This window comes from Mastigoproctus giganteus, chromosome 11 (assembly GCF_048544385.1).
Source record: "Mastigoproctus giganteus isolate SK-2022 chromosome 11, ASM4854438v1, whole genome shotgun sequence".
Taxonomy (NCBI): domain Eukaryota; kingdom Metazoa; phylum Arthropoda; class Arachnida; order Uropygi; family Thelyphonidae; genus Mastigoproctus; species Mastigoproctus giganteus.
This window is the reverse complement of record NC_143585.1, coordinates 110,046,833-110,063,434: the sequence shown is the minus strand read 5'-3', so window position 1 is coordinate 110,063,434 and position 16,602 is coordinate 110,046,833. Positions and strand designations below refer to the sequence as shown.

The 16,602-nt window shown below is 37.2% G+C and overlaps 1 protein-coding gene across 6 annotated transcripts in view; it reads left to right on the top strand.

The window, feature by feature from the left end:
- LOC150078345 (rhotekin-2-like) overlaps positions 1 to 16,602 on the top strand; it is a 322,298-nt gene that overhangs the window by 243,913 nt on the left and 61,783 nt on the right. For all 6 annotated transcript variants that reach the window (XM_090385333.1, XM_090385330.1, XM_090385335.1 and 3 more), the window contains one exon: positions 12,647 to 12,851. In XM_090385333.1, coding sequence (XP_090241459.1) covers positions 12,647 to 12,851 — 205 coding nt within the window. The remainder of the gene's footprint in view (positions 1 to 12,646; positions 12,852 to 16,602) is intronic.

Below are 16,602 nucleotides of genomic sequence, written 5' to 3'. Positions count from 1 at the left end.
CTTAGTTGCTAATGCTCCTAAAAAAAAAAAAAAAAAAAAACCAGTTGACTATTGTGGAACAGCAGTGCGTAGCACACGCTTCTTGATTAGACCGGGGTTTGAGCCCGTGACCACCAAATATGGAGGATGCAGAGAGGTCAGGGAATGACCACCGCACATCCCTGGGGCAATATGGCCTTAGTTGCTAATGCTCCTAAAAAAAAAAAAAAAAAAACCAGTTGACTATTGTGAAAAAGCTCTGTTTTATTGTCAAGTTCTAAAGGCCACTTTATTAAGTTACTCAGACCTCAGACCTTGATACTTAATGTAACCACATTGCAACCCAAGCTGAAATTCTACATTGACATCTCATTTATAACTTTCATAATTTATCTTCTAAAGGATGCCTCATATTTTCCTAGTTTTCCTTCATGTGAACTGGGTAAACCAAGAAACAAATGGAAATTTATTCTTCTTGTTGTGAAGAAAAACAACCTTCAGATTTCTTATGGAGCATTTGATGAGTTAATGATCAAATCATAGAAGTTGATAAATACTAACATTCTTCAAAAGGAAAATTCACATTTAGCAGTAGCACAGTCAAAAACTACATAAATGACAAAAGTGTGATGCCTTTTCCCGAAGGTAGAAAAGTTTTGTACCTGCAGGAAAGTCTGTTATCCAGTAAATTACAACTTTTTTAGTTGAGAATTCTGCATTGGATTGGTTAGACCTAAGTTCCTGGCTGAATCATGGTTCTCACTGATCATGGTAATTGCATATTTGCTTGAGTGTGCATCATTGAAATTGCATTCACCATCCTGTTCCCGAGATATGTAGAAATTGTAACAGGAACTCAGATACATAAATAAATAGTTATAAATAGAGAAAGAGAAAATATAAATATAAATGCCCATCATACAAAAGGAAGTTGTTGTGGTATTTAGTAGTCTGTCTCTCTCTATCTATCTCTCTCTCTCTCTCTCTCTCTACAAATTCAATAAACCACAAAAAAAAAAAAAACGAGACTTGTGGCCATTACATAATCATTCATTAATCTAATACTGATTAACAGTTATCAAATCAGAAGTGAGTTGCCAATAATGACATTCCAAAATATGCTTAATATGCAGTGTAAAACCAGAGTAATAACTGCGGACAGAAAGATTCTGAGGAGAGCTTGCAACCTCTTGTAGCTATATAATCTGAAAAGAAACAATATTATTATTTTATATACATTTTCGAGAGTATTTGTGTATAACAGGAAGAAATTGTGAAGTGTAAAAATTATACAGTCAGTCCTCGTATGACACGTGTTTACACTATACGAATTCGATCATACACGATTTATAGATAGGGGAACGATATCTTATATAACACGAACCGAATTCGTTTATGCATGATTCACCTTTGTGTTTACAAGAAATGGTAGTCGAAAGCGGAATCACCACAATCGAACGCAACACGATAGGAATGAAGAGAAGATTCTGAAAATGTATTTGTTTTTTATATCAGTGAAGGGGAAACACATTTCACCATAATAACGTAAAAACCAACACAATTCCAGCTATCGGTATAATCGCAAATGCAATTAGATCGAGTTTACTACCAGTTTATAACAGATTCCACTAGCAGAAACGCAACTGGAAATTGTTTTTATTGTTTTATGGTAGTAACCCCTAGAAATGTGCTTTAGTAAAATGTGAGGTGTTAATAGTGTATCTCTGCTTTTACGGTGTTGTTTATTCAGTTGCTACACGCGCGCAGCTTTGTTTATGTGTATCAAGCAGTACCTCCTCGTTTTGTAATTGTGCTTTGTTCCCTAAAAATGAGTAAAATACTTAAAAAGGTGTGAAAAGGAAGCGTCCTGGTGAAGACACTGCAGATTCAGAGAGAAAAAGAAAAGCAATATCAATAAACAGAGGCGGACTGGATCAAAAATTCTTACCCGGGAAAATGTATATTGGCCTCATACTATGGTTTATGGCCAAAATCACACCGGCCTCTGGCCCACTGGGGTGTCCCCGGTAAGGATTATGGCCAGTCCGCCTCTGTCGATAGATAAAAAATATGAAATTGTGAAATGCTTTGAGCGAAATGAAAGACCATGTGATATTGCACGTGCTACAGACCTAAATGAGGCTACGCCGAGAATTAGAAAGAATGCAGAGAAAATAAAAACAACTTTCATAGCAGGAACAACTCAAAGTGTAATCAAAATCCATTAGATTAAGACACAAAGAATTGGAAGAGATGGAACGGCTGTCATCTGTTTCGATAGAAAATCAAACAAAAACAAGTTTCTTTACGATAGAAGTAAAAGCATTAGCAATATTTTATTACGTAATAGTCGTAATAAAATACGTATTTTATTACGATTATTTATTGTGTTTGGTAATGTTTTGGTTACAAATGTGTGTTCAATCTTGGGTGGTCGGCACCTAACCCTATTTTTCCCATAGGGTCTGTTGTTTATATTGCATGATTTTGCATTGCACGAGGATTTCTAGGAACGCAACTATTGTGCTGTACGAGGACTGACTGTACTCAGTATATCTAAATTTATGAAAGAAATATGTTGCATTATGATTAAAATAATTGATGTGCCAATATAAACATCTGAACATCCACCTGACAAATGAAAGAATCATAGAAAAATCATTGTAAACAAGTTTTTGTTTACATTGATTTTTCTATATGAAAAATGTGGATAATGGGGCATTGAAAAATTTTACAATGCAGTACTGTTGGTATGTTTTCTGAAGGTTGAAGAAGTTTATTAACCTTTAAGACAAAATGCCTTTTATAAACAATGTGAAAAAGTAATGGAAATCACAGGCAAAAAAAAAAGTAGATAAGAAAATACAAATTACAGTAGACTCGATTTTCTGAGATAGATGGTAAAATAAAAATCCCGGTTAATCCAAAAATCCTGACATGCGTTCCAGGACTTTTATGTAAGTCGAGTTTTACGTAACTAGGGCATGACTAATAAAATATTGCTCCTATATCCATGATATGCCAAAATTACAAAAACCACATAATATCCTCAGAAGAATGAAGAAAAATAGTCATCTATTTTTTATATACAAGGTGCAGAGAAACTCTACCGACAAACTTGAACAGGTGATAGATGGTACCAAAAGAAACATTTTTGTCAAGTAAACATAGGTTGTAAATGAGTCGTTATAGCAGCAGAAGCTATTAAAGGGTGGTAAAAATCAAAACAACACATTCAGTAATTTAATGTCGTTTAATGCGTATAAATCATTTGCTGTTGCACACAAAATAGAAAAAACAATTCATAAGAAGTCCTCAAACTGGTGACCATGATGTTCAATGCATAACTCATACCGATGCATTATTGAATGTTTTAGGCATTGGAAGTAGTAGGCGCCTCCGTAGCCAGGTGGGAAGGAGCAGCAGTGCATAGCACACGCTTCTTGATTAGACCAGGGTTCGAGCCCGTCACCACCAAATACGGAGGATGCGGAAAGGTCAGGGAATGACCACCGCATATCTCGGAGCAATATGGCCTTAGTTGCTAATGCTCCTAAAATAACAACAATAACAATATAATAATTGGAAGTAGTAGTAGTAGTGGCATGTGATGCAAGAAAGCAAGTGTATGAGCTTATGCAGCATCAGCCAAAAAAAATCACACCATTCCCTCCAAATGCCTGTCCAGTTCCTCCTTAAATTTATTCAACCTATCAACTTCCACAACGACAGATGGAAGTTTGTTCCAGCAATTAACCACCCACTGGCTAAAGGCAAATTTCCGCACATCTATTCTACATCTGTCCTTTCTTAATTTGAATTTATGCCCACTTAGGTTCGTAATCTGAACAGGTGGAAGGATCCCATCAGAATTCAGCATGCTCAACCCATTCAAGGCCTTATATACCTCAATCAGATCACCACGCAGGTGCCTAGTCTCCAGCCATGGCAATTTGCAGAACTTAAGCCTCTCTTGATAAGAGGATCCCTTCATTCCCTTCACCAATCTAGTTGCCCTTCTCTGTACACGCTCAAGTAAATCTACATCCTTCCTAAAATGAGGCCTCCAGACCTGTACGCAGTACTCAAAGCGTGGCCTGACCATTGCCTTATACAGAGGGACAATCACCTCCTTCTCCCTGCTAGCAAAATTCCTATATATCATTGACAAAACCCCATGACCTGCCCTGGCAGCCTGTCTGCATTGTTCAGAAAACTTCATATCTGACTGCACAATTACTCTCAGGTCTTTTTCATTTTCTACCAACTGTGTGTGTAGCACCACACAGTTGGTACGTTTCTCTGGGGTTACTTCTACCCATATGCAGTACTTTGCATTTGTCAAGGTTAAAATTCAGTTGCCACTTCTTAGCCCATCTGCCAAAATATCTAGATCCTGTTGCAGTAGCACACTGCCATTACTGTCATTAACAACCCTGCCAACCTTTGTATCATCTGCAAACTTTGACATTAAGCCTGATATACCTTCATCAATGTCATTGATAAATATACAAAACAACAGTGGACCTAACACCGAACCCTGTGGGACACCACTAATAACATTAGTCCACGAAGGGCAGCACCCATTGATTACCACCCTCTGTCTTCTCCCACTTAACCATTCTTTTATCCATTGTAGCAACTTACCCTTAATACCATTCTGCTCCAATTTGTACAATAGTCTTCCATGCGCAACAGTGTCAAAAGCTTTCCTGAAATCCAAATATATGATATCAAAATTATTTTTTGCATCCAGTTTCTTTGTAACCACATCATAATATCCTATCAAATTTGTCAGACAAGACTTTCCCTTAACAAACCCATGCTGTGTCTGAATTATTGCTGCAGTCTTGTCTAGATGATCCTGCAATGCATCTTTAACCAGTGACTCCATTATTTTACCTGGAACAGAAGTTAAACTAACTGGTCTGTAATTACTCGTGTCACCCTTCGATCCCCCTTTGTGAATTGGGGATACATTTGCACATCTCCAGTCCGTGGGAACCTCCCCTGAGTCCAAGGATGCTCTCATAATTATGGCTAAGGGTTTGCTTAGTTGCTTTGCTGCCTCCTTTAATATAACTGGATAGATCCCGTCCACCCCAGATGCTTTTCTTATGTTTAACTTCAACAATTTCTCCTCCACTTTAATTTCAGTTATTACAAAATCATTAAGTATCCTGTTACAATTTGATAACCTTCTGCCATTTTCAAACCTTAATAATTCCTCATGTGTGAATGTAGATGCAAAATACTCATTCAGTTTGTTTGCTATCTGAGCAGGATCATCAACAGTCGAACCATTGATATCAAGTGGACCAATCAGATTCATCCCCTTCCTTTTAGAGTTTATATAAATAATGAAATCCTTGCTGTTTTTCTTAGCATCTTTTGCCAGGGATTTCTCGTAATCTGCCTTCGCCTGCCTAACCTCCTTTGTGACCTGATTACAGACTAGCTTATATCTGTCATAGGCTTTTGAGTCGCTTGATAATTTATATGCATCCCATGCATTTTCTTCTCTGTTACGAGTTTCATTAGTTCATTAGATAACCATTTAGGCCTAAACCTTGAACAATATTTCTTAATAGGTATGAAACTTTTAGTAGCATCCACGATTAATTCCTTGAATGCTTCCCACTTAGAATTTACTGTTGGTAACATCGTCAGTTGATCCCACTGTACAGAATTTAAAAACTGTCTGAGACCACTGTACTCACCTTTACGGAAGCAAAAACCCTTTCCTTTACCCCTGATGGTAATTAAATCTTTAAGTAAATCCCACATCAGTACACTGTGATCACTGCCACCTAGTGGTTCCTTTATCTGCAAATTCTTAATACACGAATGATCACTGCTGATAACCAGATCAAGAGTATTACTTTCTCTGGTTGCCTCTGGAACATGCTGCTGCAGAAAACAATCATCCAATAAATCCACAAACGTGTGACTAGTGTGTGAGTGAGTCACCAACCCACAAGTTCCAGTCAATATCTGGGAAGTTCTAAGGATTGTCTTGTATCTCTGCACTTGCTGCGACAATACATGCTATAAGTTCCTCCACTGCCATTTCATTCACAAGAGTCTTCATGTATCCTCAAAAGAAAAAGTCCAAACAAGTCAGATCAGGCGACCTTGCTGGCTAGGCTACAGGTCCACCTTGACCAATCCTTCTGCCTGGAAAGGTTGTATGTAAGTGTGCGTGTACGCGCCTGTGAAAATGTGGTGGTGCACCATCATGTTGGAACCACCTTTGTGCTCGGACAATCAGAGGAACATCCTCCAACAACTCTGGTAGTGTTTGCTCTAAAAACGCAAAGTCGTCAATCTAAACGTGCGGGGAATATGTATGGGCGCCTCTGTAGCCAGGTGGGAAGGAGCAGTAGTGCATAGCACACGCTTCTTGATTAGACCAGGGTTTGAGCCCGTGCCCACCTAATACAGAGGATGCGGAAAGGTCAGGGAATGACCACCGCATATCCCTGGAGCAATATGGCCTTAGTTGCTAATGCCCCTAAAAAACAAACAACTCTGAACTCTGAGCAACATGTATGGTCCAACTAAACCGTTTCACACAATGCCAGCCCATACATTGGCACTAAACCTGTGTTGGTAGCCATGTTCAACCATTGCATGGGGATTATTCTCTGCCCACACATGACAGTTGCGGCTGTTGAACAATCCCTCTTGGGTGAAACATGCCTTATCAGTGTAAAGCACATTATTGGCAAAATACAGGAAATCAACTTGCAGCTTGATTTTGCTGCAAGTTTGATTTTGCTTAATTATGCCATTATCCCGCAATCTTTGGTGTATTGCAGCAAACGTGGTGTGGTGAAGCCACCTTCTGCCTAGGAAGCATTCTTGTTAAATCCTGCGAGCCTCTTTTCCATTTCCATGTCTGTACCCGTACTGAACATAAAATGACATTATGGGTTTGAGCCCGTGCCCACCTAATACAGAGGATGCGGAAAGGTCAGGGAATGACCACCGCATATCCCTGGAGCAATATGGCCTTAGTTGCTAATGCCCCTAAAAAACAAACAACTCTGAACTCTGAGCAAATGTATGGTCCAACTAAAACGTTTCACACAATGCCAGCCCATACATTGGCACTAATCCTGTGTTGGTAGCCATGTTCAACCATTGCATGGGGATTATTCTCTGCACACATGACAGTTGCGGCTGTTGAACAATCCCTCTTGGGTGAAACATGCCTTATCAGTGTAAAGCACATTATTGGCAAAATCAAGCTGCAAGTTGATTTCCTGTAAAAATCAGTGGGAGAACTGGACACGGCGGGCAAAGTCAGCAAGTTCTAGTGCATGCACTTTCTGGCATCGGAAAGGATGTAGTCTGGCTTTGTGCACCACATCCCACACCAAACAAAGCTGCACACCCAATCGGCGTGCAACGGCACTTGTGCTGGTAGGAGTATTAGCGAAGGTCTGCAAAACCTGTTTCTCAAACCAGGGTGTCCTAGCAGTGTCTCGACGTTTAGTATCATGCATATTCATACCGAAAGAGCCATTATCCCGCAATCTTTGGTGTATTGCAGCAAACGTGGTGTGGTGAAGCAACCTTCTGCCTAGGAAGCATTCTTGTTAAATCCTGCGAGCCTCTTTTCCATTTCCATGTCTGTACCCGTACTGAACATAAAATGACATTATGGACCTCTCAACGCATGCATACATTAATGTTGATGGTAGTCGTACGTTCGAGCACTGTATTATGGATTGTTTTTTCTATTTTGTGTGCAACAGCAAATGATTCGTATGCATTAAATGACATTAAATTACTGAATGTGTTGTTTGATTTTTATAACCCTTTAATAGCTTCTGCTGCTATAACAACTCATTTACGACCTATGTTTACTTTTCAAAAAATGTTTCATTTGGTACCCTCTATCACCTGTTCAAGTTTGTCGGTAGAGTTTCTCTGCACCCTGTATTAGTTATATATATAGAAAAATAGTTGTATATTTTCCAGTTAGTTATATATTTTTCAGTTAGTTATATATTTTTAATTAGTTCAATTAAAAATATTATCTGGGAACAGCGGTGAAGTTGTTGGAGTGGTACGTACGAAAAGAAAACATTAAGAAAGAAATTGTACAGTAAAAACTGATATGTATTTTGTAGCCTTGGTTATCATAGTTGACTTCATTGGTGCCGATCCCTTCACCGCTTCTCATATTCTGTCTTTTTCCTTTATTATTGAGTTCACTGTTAACACTGACAAATCTAAATTCCGCACGATACTTGTTCGTGTTTGACCATTTTCAAACATCCTATTTTAATTTTTTGATCCAAATCGATCGCCCCCCCCCCCCTTGATAGATTTACTAGTACCCCTGTCACTTATTCTCTTAGTCGGCACCATGATAATGGTCAAAATAAAATTTTATGTGAAGAATTTCACAGGGTTAAGGTAAAAACTCACTATTATCATCCCATGCGAGCTCACATTTTACTAAAACATCTTTCTGGAGGTCACTACCATAAAGCAATTTGCACATTTTGGGTTATTGGGCTTTTCTGTTTCTGCAATTCATTATAAACGGGTAGTAAACTCGATCATATTGCATTTGTGATAATACCGATAGCTGAAATTCTGTGGGATTTTACGTTATCGTGGTGAAATGTGTGTCCCCCTTCTCTGAAATCTTCAGCCATATATAAAAGGCCCCGAGTGCCAAGTGTTTCTAGTGATCAGGCAATATCTCTGCGATTATAAAGCGATTTCTGAAGTGATAGTGATACACAATTATAGAGTTTAAAGAAAATTCTCTATTGTGTATATATATATATATATAGTTGCTGAAAAGTATCAGCACAAAGGATCCTAAGAAAGGAAAGACACCTTTCTCTTATTTATTTTCTAGTTCTACTAACTACTAATCAACTTCCACTTGGTCACTAGGTGGCACCGCTCCTACCTCCCCGTGGCGGGGACAGAAACCTGGGAGGAAAAGCTCTCACTCGCAGGGCTAAAAGGAGCAAACATGAATGATCCAAATATCACAACCACAGATCCCAAAGATCCGACTCCTTTGAGTCAGAAATGCAATGCTTCCATGGCCAGACCCAAAAAGGGAAATTTATAAAGGCATTTCAACGCACTCCATGGTAAATACCAATGGGATTTTCCGTCTAATAGTGATCTTAGAAAAAATAAATTAAAAGAACTTTAATCCAGATTATTTGTGCAACAAAATTTCTTCAAGATACATAATTTACAATCTAAAGCAGTAACTGTAGCATCTTTTGAAGTGCAAAAAAATGCAAACCATTTGCTGATGGTCATTTCATCAAAGAAGCATTTTTAGAAATAACTGATTCTCTTTTTGAAAACTTTAAGAACAAAAATGAAATTAAAAGTGCTCTTTAAGATCTGCAATTATCTTGAAATACTGTGATGTGACGCATTGAAAAAAATGAGTAAAAATACAAGCGAACAGTTCTGTGCTCATATTGCTAATTGTGTGTCCTTTTCTTTACAACTGGATGAATCTACAGACGTCAATGATACAGCTCAATTACTCATTTTTATTCATATGGTTTTCGATGATTCTGCCACTAGAGAAGAACTGCTGGGTATGGTTTTATTAAAAGAAAGAACTAGAGGTCTTGATATATTTAATGCATTCAAAAATTTTATTTAAACAATTAAATTACCACTGTTTAAGCTGGTATCAATAACAGATGGGAGCCAAAGCAATGATGGGGCATTTTAACAGATTCATCGCATCGTGCCAAATGGATGACGAACTCCAAGATTTTTTGAGTTACCACTGCACCATCCACCGACAGTGTTAGCCAGCTTAAGGTTAAATTCTAAGTGTTATGGACATAGCTTTCAAAATCATTAATTCCATCAAAGGACAATCTCTTAAAAGGAGACTTTTCAAAATGCAACTCGATGAGAATGAACCAGATTTGATATTACACACAGATGTGAGGTGGCTGAGTCGGAGTAAGTTTCTATAGAGATTTCAAAATTTGCTGAATGAAATTAAAAAATTTGTTGATCAAAGGGGAGATGATTATCACCAGCTACATGATACGGAGTGGTTGTGTGATCTGGCTTTTTGGAAGATTTTACCAGTAAATTAAGTGATCTGAATTTGTAATTACAAAGAAAAAATAAAAATGTGGGTTGACATGATTAGTAATATTTCTGCATACAAATATCAGTTTTTGGCAATGGCTAAGGAGCACAAAGAAAAAAAATTCGATCATATTGCAAATATGAAAGATCATTTGCAAAAATATCCTGTTTTTGAATTTAATAGTGAGAAATATGTTTCTGAAATTGAGAAAGTTGTGGATGATTTTGAAACAATTGAAGACATTGTTCAACATATTTCTTATCCATTTAATGTCAACTTAGATTACGAAACAAATTGCAAAAAAAAACTGCTGAGATTTTTCACATGGAGAAAATATTACTTGAAAATGAAATTATTACATTGCAAAAAGATATCTTCCTAAAAGCCAGATCATCAGAAAAAGACTTGGAAATATGTTTGCTGAGAAAAGTACCCAAATGTAAAAAAATGAGGTGAACTTTTAAATTTCTGTTTTGGTTCCACACTATGTGAATCAGCCTTTTTGTATTTGAAATAAACAAAGACGAAGAATCGCTCTACTCTTATGGACTTGCATACAGAAGACTCTTTACGGTTGGCCTTATCACAGTATATGCCTGATTTTGAAAACTTGGTAGATGACATGAAGACACAAACTTCACATAAATTTAAAATTTAAATACGTATGAAAAAGAATTCTGAATTGTATTTAATTTTAAAATTTATAAACAACATTTTCTATGCTGCAATTGAGAATCAACTCCAACAGCTATTCTGGATCACCAAAGAGTTCAGCACTGACATCAGGATGTAATTTGGCCTAGAGAAATGCGAGACCAATGGATTGCATCAAGGACATCCATTTGGCCGAAACTACCAGCTGAAGATTGGGGAAGAGATTGATGCCTTGAGAGAGGGGAACCTACAAATATCTGGAGATGATATTTAGAACACAACAGACTTACTAGTTAGAACACAAGGAGATCAAGGCCCACCTGACTGGAAAATACCATCAGAGACAGAAATTTGGTAAAATCAAAACTGAATGGCAGGAACATGGTCACAGCCATAAACACCTCTGAAGTTTCAGTACTAATGTACTCCTTCAGGATCATAGATTGGAACAACACCAAGCTGGAGCAGATTATGAGATTTACCAGGATAATGATGACGGTCTACCAACACCACCCAAAGTCAGCCATTGAGAGACTGACTCTAGCCTGGAAAGAAGGATGGAGGAGCCTGATTGACTTCATTGAAGATGATTAAGAACCTGCAGGATTACTTCCAGGAAAACACTCAACCTTAACAAGGAGACCCCATTCACACAGACATAAGAAACAAAGACAGTAAGATGGGCAAAGAAGGCACTCCATGGCAAATACTACAGTGATCTCCATCAAGATTGCATAGATGACATGGCTTCCTACACATGACTCATGAATAGGAGGATCTTCTTGAGACCAAAGGATTCATGCTCCATCCAAGACCAATCAATACCAGGAACTACAGGAAATACATTTCCAAGGACCCCCAAAGTGACAGATGATATTTTGACAGTGCTACCACTTGGCCACAGAAACAATCCAGTACATCACCATGAGATGTAGGGTGATAATCAATATGGAGTACACTCACAGACATGACCAGGTGGTCAGATTAATACATCAGAAGCTAGAACAATAATACCAGTTGATCAAAGAAAGTGTACTGTATTACAAGTATGAATCCCACGGCATACTAGAGACCCTTACTCAAACTATACTGGAACCATCCCATAATAATGGACAAGACAATTCTGCACAACAGACGAGACATAACCTTCATTGGCAAGTAGGAAAGGGCTACTTACCTGATTGACATAGCAGTGCTGAACACTAGCAACCTCCAGAGGTTCACAGACCAAAGACAGGAAGTCAAAGGAAAGTGGCATATAGAACAAGTTATGACCATCCTGCTCACTGTGTCAACCACTGGCATGCTGCCAAAGAGCTTCCCTAAGAACCTACTAACAATAGGCCTCCCAGAGAATACTTATATGGAACTCCAGAAAGCTGTGATTCTGAACACCTGTAGAATAATAAGTCCTTCAACCAACATTAATAACAATGATAATAGTAACTGGACACAACCAATCACCCTTTGTACCAGTATCCATCATGGGGCAGAAAAAATCCCATAAAGGAGAAAAAATTTTATAATAATTATAATAACGATGCCTTAATGTTTTCATTTGCATTGTTTTTTTGTTTTTTTTAATGGTTTTCTTCATGTCCAAAGTGGTTGCAAAATTCTCTAAAACAGTTTAGAAATTATATCATTAAATTCTTATTTAGGAAAAATCTCTGTTTTTCTTAAATAAAATACTTACATGGATAAAAAAAATGAAGTCAGGTCAAATTACAGAGCATCCAAGAGTAATGAGTTTTTTACTGTATTGCTTAAATGTATAAACCTCTACTATTTGTTATTTGTAATGCATTTTTATTATGTTAGTTGTAATCTATGTGCAAGGACTTTCTCTAGGTTTTATTTATCTATGTTTAAATTCTTAACTTTTCTCATTTTGCATTGTAGTGGCCCTAAATTTGATTTGGTTGCTCATGCTACCTTGAAATTGAGTGATGCTAGTGACAGTATCCACACTCACGACTTAGTTCTTGAAAATGTAGAAAATCCCCATCACCAGTTGCCACTCTTTGGGCATTTTTGTTGCCGTTTGGCTGTTCAACCAGAATGTGTTAGTGAAGAAAGACTTTCAGGACATCTAAATATCATCCAGGTATGAAACTTTTTTGTAAGTCAGTTGTATTGTTGTTTTCCATCTAAAACAAGAATAGGCACTGTTGTATCTTAAAAAATAATAATAGTGATAATAATAATACAGAAAAAATAACAATAATGAAGTTTGCAAGAGACGAGCAAAAAAGATGCTTTTTACCAGGGTGTTATAAAATACTTTAGGAAAATTGAAGTTTTACATTTGTCCTTATGCTGACTGAAGTGGCATTTCCCTTTTTTGAGCTCCAGCAAACAAAGTAACACTGACACTAAATTATACATACATCTTTTACTAGAGAGAATTTAACTAAAGTTGCTGAGACAAGTAATTTAATAGTTACAGTCTGATGAACTGACATTGATGTAAGGGCTGGAGCAAGCTTCCAGTTTCCACTTATCTTTTCTGTAGCACGGTATGCACAACAGAACTTGATTTGTTTTTATCCATTGTTTGAAAGCAGATCACTATTAGGGAAATTTCTTGTCACTTTTTGTAGTAATAAAGTATTCAAGATTATTTAAAAAAAAAAGAAAAAAAAAAGCCTCGTATAATCCATTATTTTTCACAAAGGATATATATAATAAAAATTCATTATTTATTTCAAATGTAGTTGATATATGGAGTGTTCCAATGGAAAGGTACCGGAGTCTGTCGCACTTATTTTTAAGTTTCGGTTATAAACTTTCTGTCTCTTTTTTTTTCATATTTGGATTGAAATTCTGAATTTGTTGTTAAAATCAGGTTGCATTTTACTGTTTAGATTTTACATTATCTACATATTATTATAAATTGAGGATGGGTAATAACCCATCTTCAGTTTTGTCTAAAAATGTCACTAGTGTACTTCTGAAATGAATGTAATCTCATTTTATTTGAAGTGGGAAAAAAACACGACTGTATTATTCACTTTCATTACATGCATTTAGCTATATGAGGGCAATTAGGTCATATCTCCTCGTGTGGCGCCTCCGTAGCCAGGTGGGAAGAAGCAGCAGTGCGTAGCACACGCTTCTTGATTAGACCGGGGTTCGAGCCCGTCACCACCAAATACGGAGGATGCGAAAAGGTCAGAGAATGACCACCGCATATCCCGGAGCAATATGGCCTTAGTTGCTAATGCTCCAAAAAACCAAACAACAACAACAATCTCCTCATGCTAGAACTGTTGTATTTTTTATTCTAATCAAATTTTTGTTCATTTTAGAATTATGCTGATCTAGTTATTGGTGTATTTTTAAACAGTTATCTATTTTAGAAATAAATGAACTGATGACTGTTTTTAGACTAAACCAAGGATAAGAAACAACTTTCCCATAACCATTAGGAAAATGTTTAATTTATAAATCATAAAATCTAAACAATAATACGTAATCTGGTTTTAAAACTCAGACTCAAAAAATAGCAACAAAAAAAAAAAAAAAAAAAAGGTTCAGGTGACAATTGGCTAAGCCAAAAAATTTGCAAGATAGATCCTAGTATCCCAGTGTGGTGCCAAGTGATTTTGTGATCAAGTGACTGATAGTAAATTTGTGTTCTTTCTTGAAAAGTAAAATCATTTCCTTATTTAATGCTAAAATTCAATTATATCATCCATAGTGAAGAAAGTACTTTACTAGATCAGGAAGGAAAGTAACCGTCTTTTTCTTTTTCCTATTCTTAATACTAACCCAATATCACCATACCAGTGCCATCTTGTTACCTGCTTGGTCACAAGGTAGCACTGTTTCTGCCTCCGTGTGGTGGGTCTGGTAACCCAGACCCACATGGAGTTCACCCTCCCAGGGTGAAATGGAGCAAACAGATCTCAATTCCCAGAAATTCATTGAGGTCACAAACCAGAATGTAACAGCTCATGAATGTGAGGAGCCTGATTCTGTCTTAGCAAGACATCAAAAGACTAACATAGACGGAATCCGGGATCCATCCTTCATAATTATCCATTCATAATTCTTACATTTGATAATCTCAGACCACCAACAACAATCAACACAGGCTGCCTAAACTGTTGTGTTAAAGCTTATATTCCAAACCCCTTACATTGATAAAAGTGCTAGAAGTTTAGGCATTCACATGTGGTGCATTTAACTGCAGGGGGACAGCTACCTGCCCTCCCCTGCAGTTACATGCAGTTACGCCTCTCTAACAGAGTTTCTCCACTCGCTGTCTCATAGACGTATTGTTTCTGCTGCATGCCTTTTCTTCAGATACTTCCATGGGCATTGTTCTTCTGAATTGGCTTCTATTATTTTCTATTATTCCTGCTCTCGCCTTCAAAACAGTCCGAACACGTGCCGCCACCAGCCAACATCCGTTTACTGTCCAACTTGAAACTCACAGAACCAACTTTTAATCTTCCTCGTTTATTTATTCAACTGCTGTTTTCTGGAACAACCTTCCTTCGTACATATTTCCTGAAAATTAGTCTACAGAAGTGAAAGTCAACAAATAATGTCAACAAATATCTTCTTTAATCTTCTCAACCTCCAAGCCAAGCATGGTACCAAGTACTATAGGTTCTAATACCTCTCGTGTTTGGGGTTGTCATAATAAAAAAAAAATAAATAAAATAAACCATCGATAACCATACAACTTGCTGCTTTTTTCCCCACTGGATACTGGTACACCCACAGTTCCTGATACAAACCAAACAACATCAGACAGCTTGAATGGTGAAGACAAATCATATGAAGATGATCAGGTTCTAGAACTATCAACTGAACAGGAGATGGACACTGGAACATACTTTCAAAAAAAGGGGGAACCTAAACTGAATTACAGAAATCCATAACCCCCTGGAAACAAACAGGGTTCCTCTAAATCAAAATCTAAATAATGTGTGTACATTCCTACAGTGAAACTGTAGAAGTTACTACAGTAACTTAACTGATGTCTGTGTCTCCTTGTGCAGTGTGACTCCATTGTCCTCTGCCTGCAGGAAATCAACCTGATTCCACAAGTAACTAAAAACAGTAAGAACATGTTACACATAATCTGCATGTGTGTAATATATTCAGATATGTCGTACATACCACTTGATGCAATTCTGCATCAAGCTGTATGTACCACCAAGCACAGTGTAGGACCTGATGGAATTCACTGCGTAATGATTTCTCAACTTGCTGAACCAACACTCAAGACACAATTACTATTTTATAACAGGAAACTCATGAAACATACTTTCCTAGACAAACAGTCCTGTGTTTTGGTTTTTCCAAAACCTGAAAAAGACCCTGCCAATCCACAAAACTACTGGCTCATTTCTTTGACCAGCTGTATGAATAAGGTCATCATGGAAAAACAATTAATGTTCAATTGATCTGGTTCCTAATGCAACACGACCTCCTCAATCCTATGCAGTGTGGGTTTCATGAAGGTAGATACAATCTGCTGATTCAGTTGGGAATCCACAATGCTTTTGTACGAAAAGAATTGTGTTATGACGTTATTTGATATAGAAAATGCCTTTCTTTTACACTGCACACGGTGATATGATATATTGTGTGGTTATCTCCCTCTGTTCATCAAAAACTTCCTGCTCAAATGGACTTTAAGTTCAACTCCATAACCATGTATCTTTTAAACTTATCCAAGACGAAGGGGTCATATAGGGCTTAGTACTTAGTGCCACTTTATTTATCATAAAAGTAAACTTCATAATGCAGAACCTACCAAAAACAGTATCTATCACTTAGTATCTCTTGCCATTCCTGCAATATGCTAATGGTTGAAAGATAGTTACAAAGTACAACAA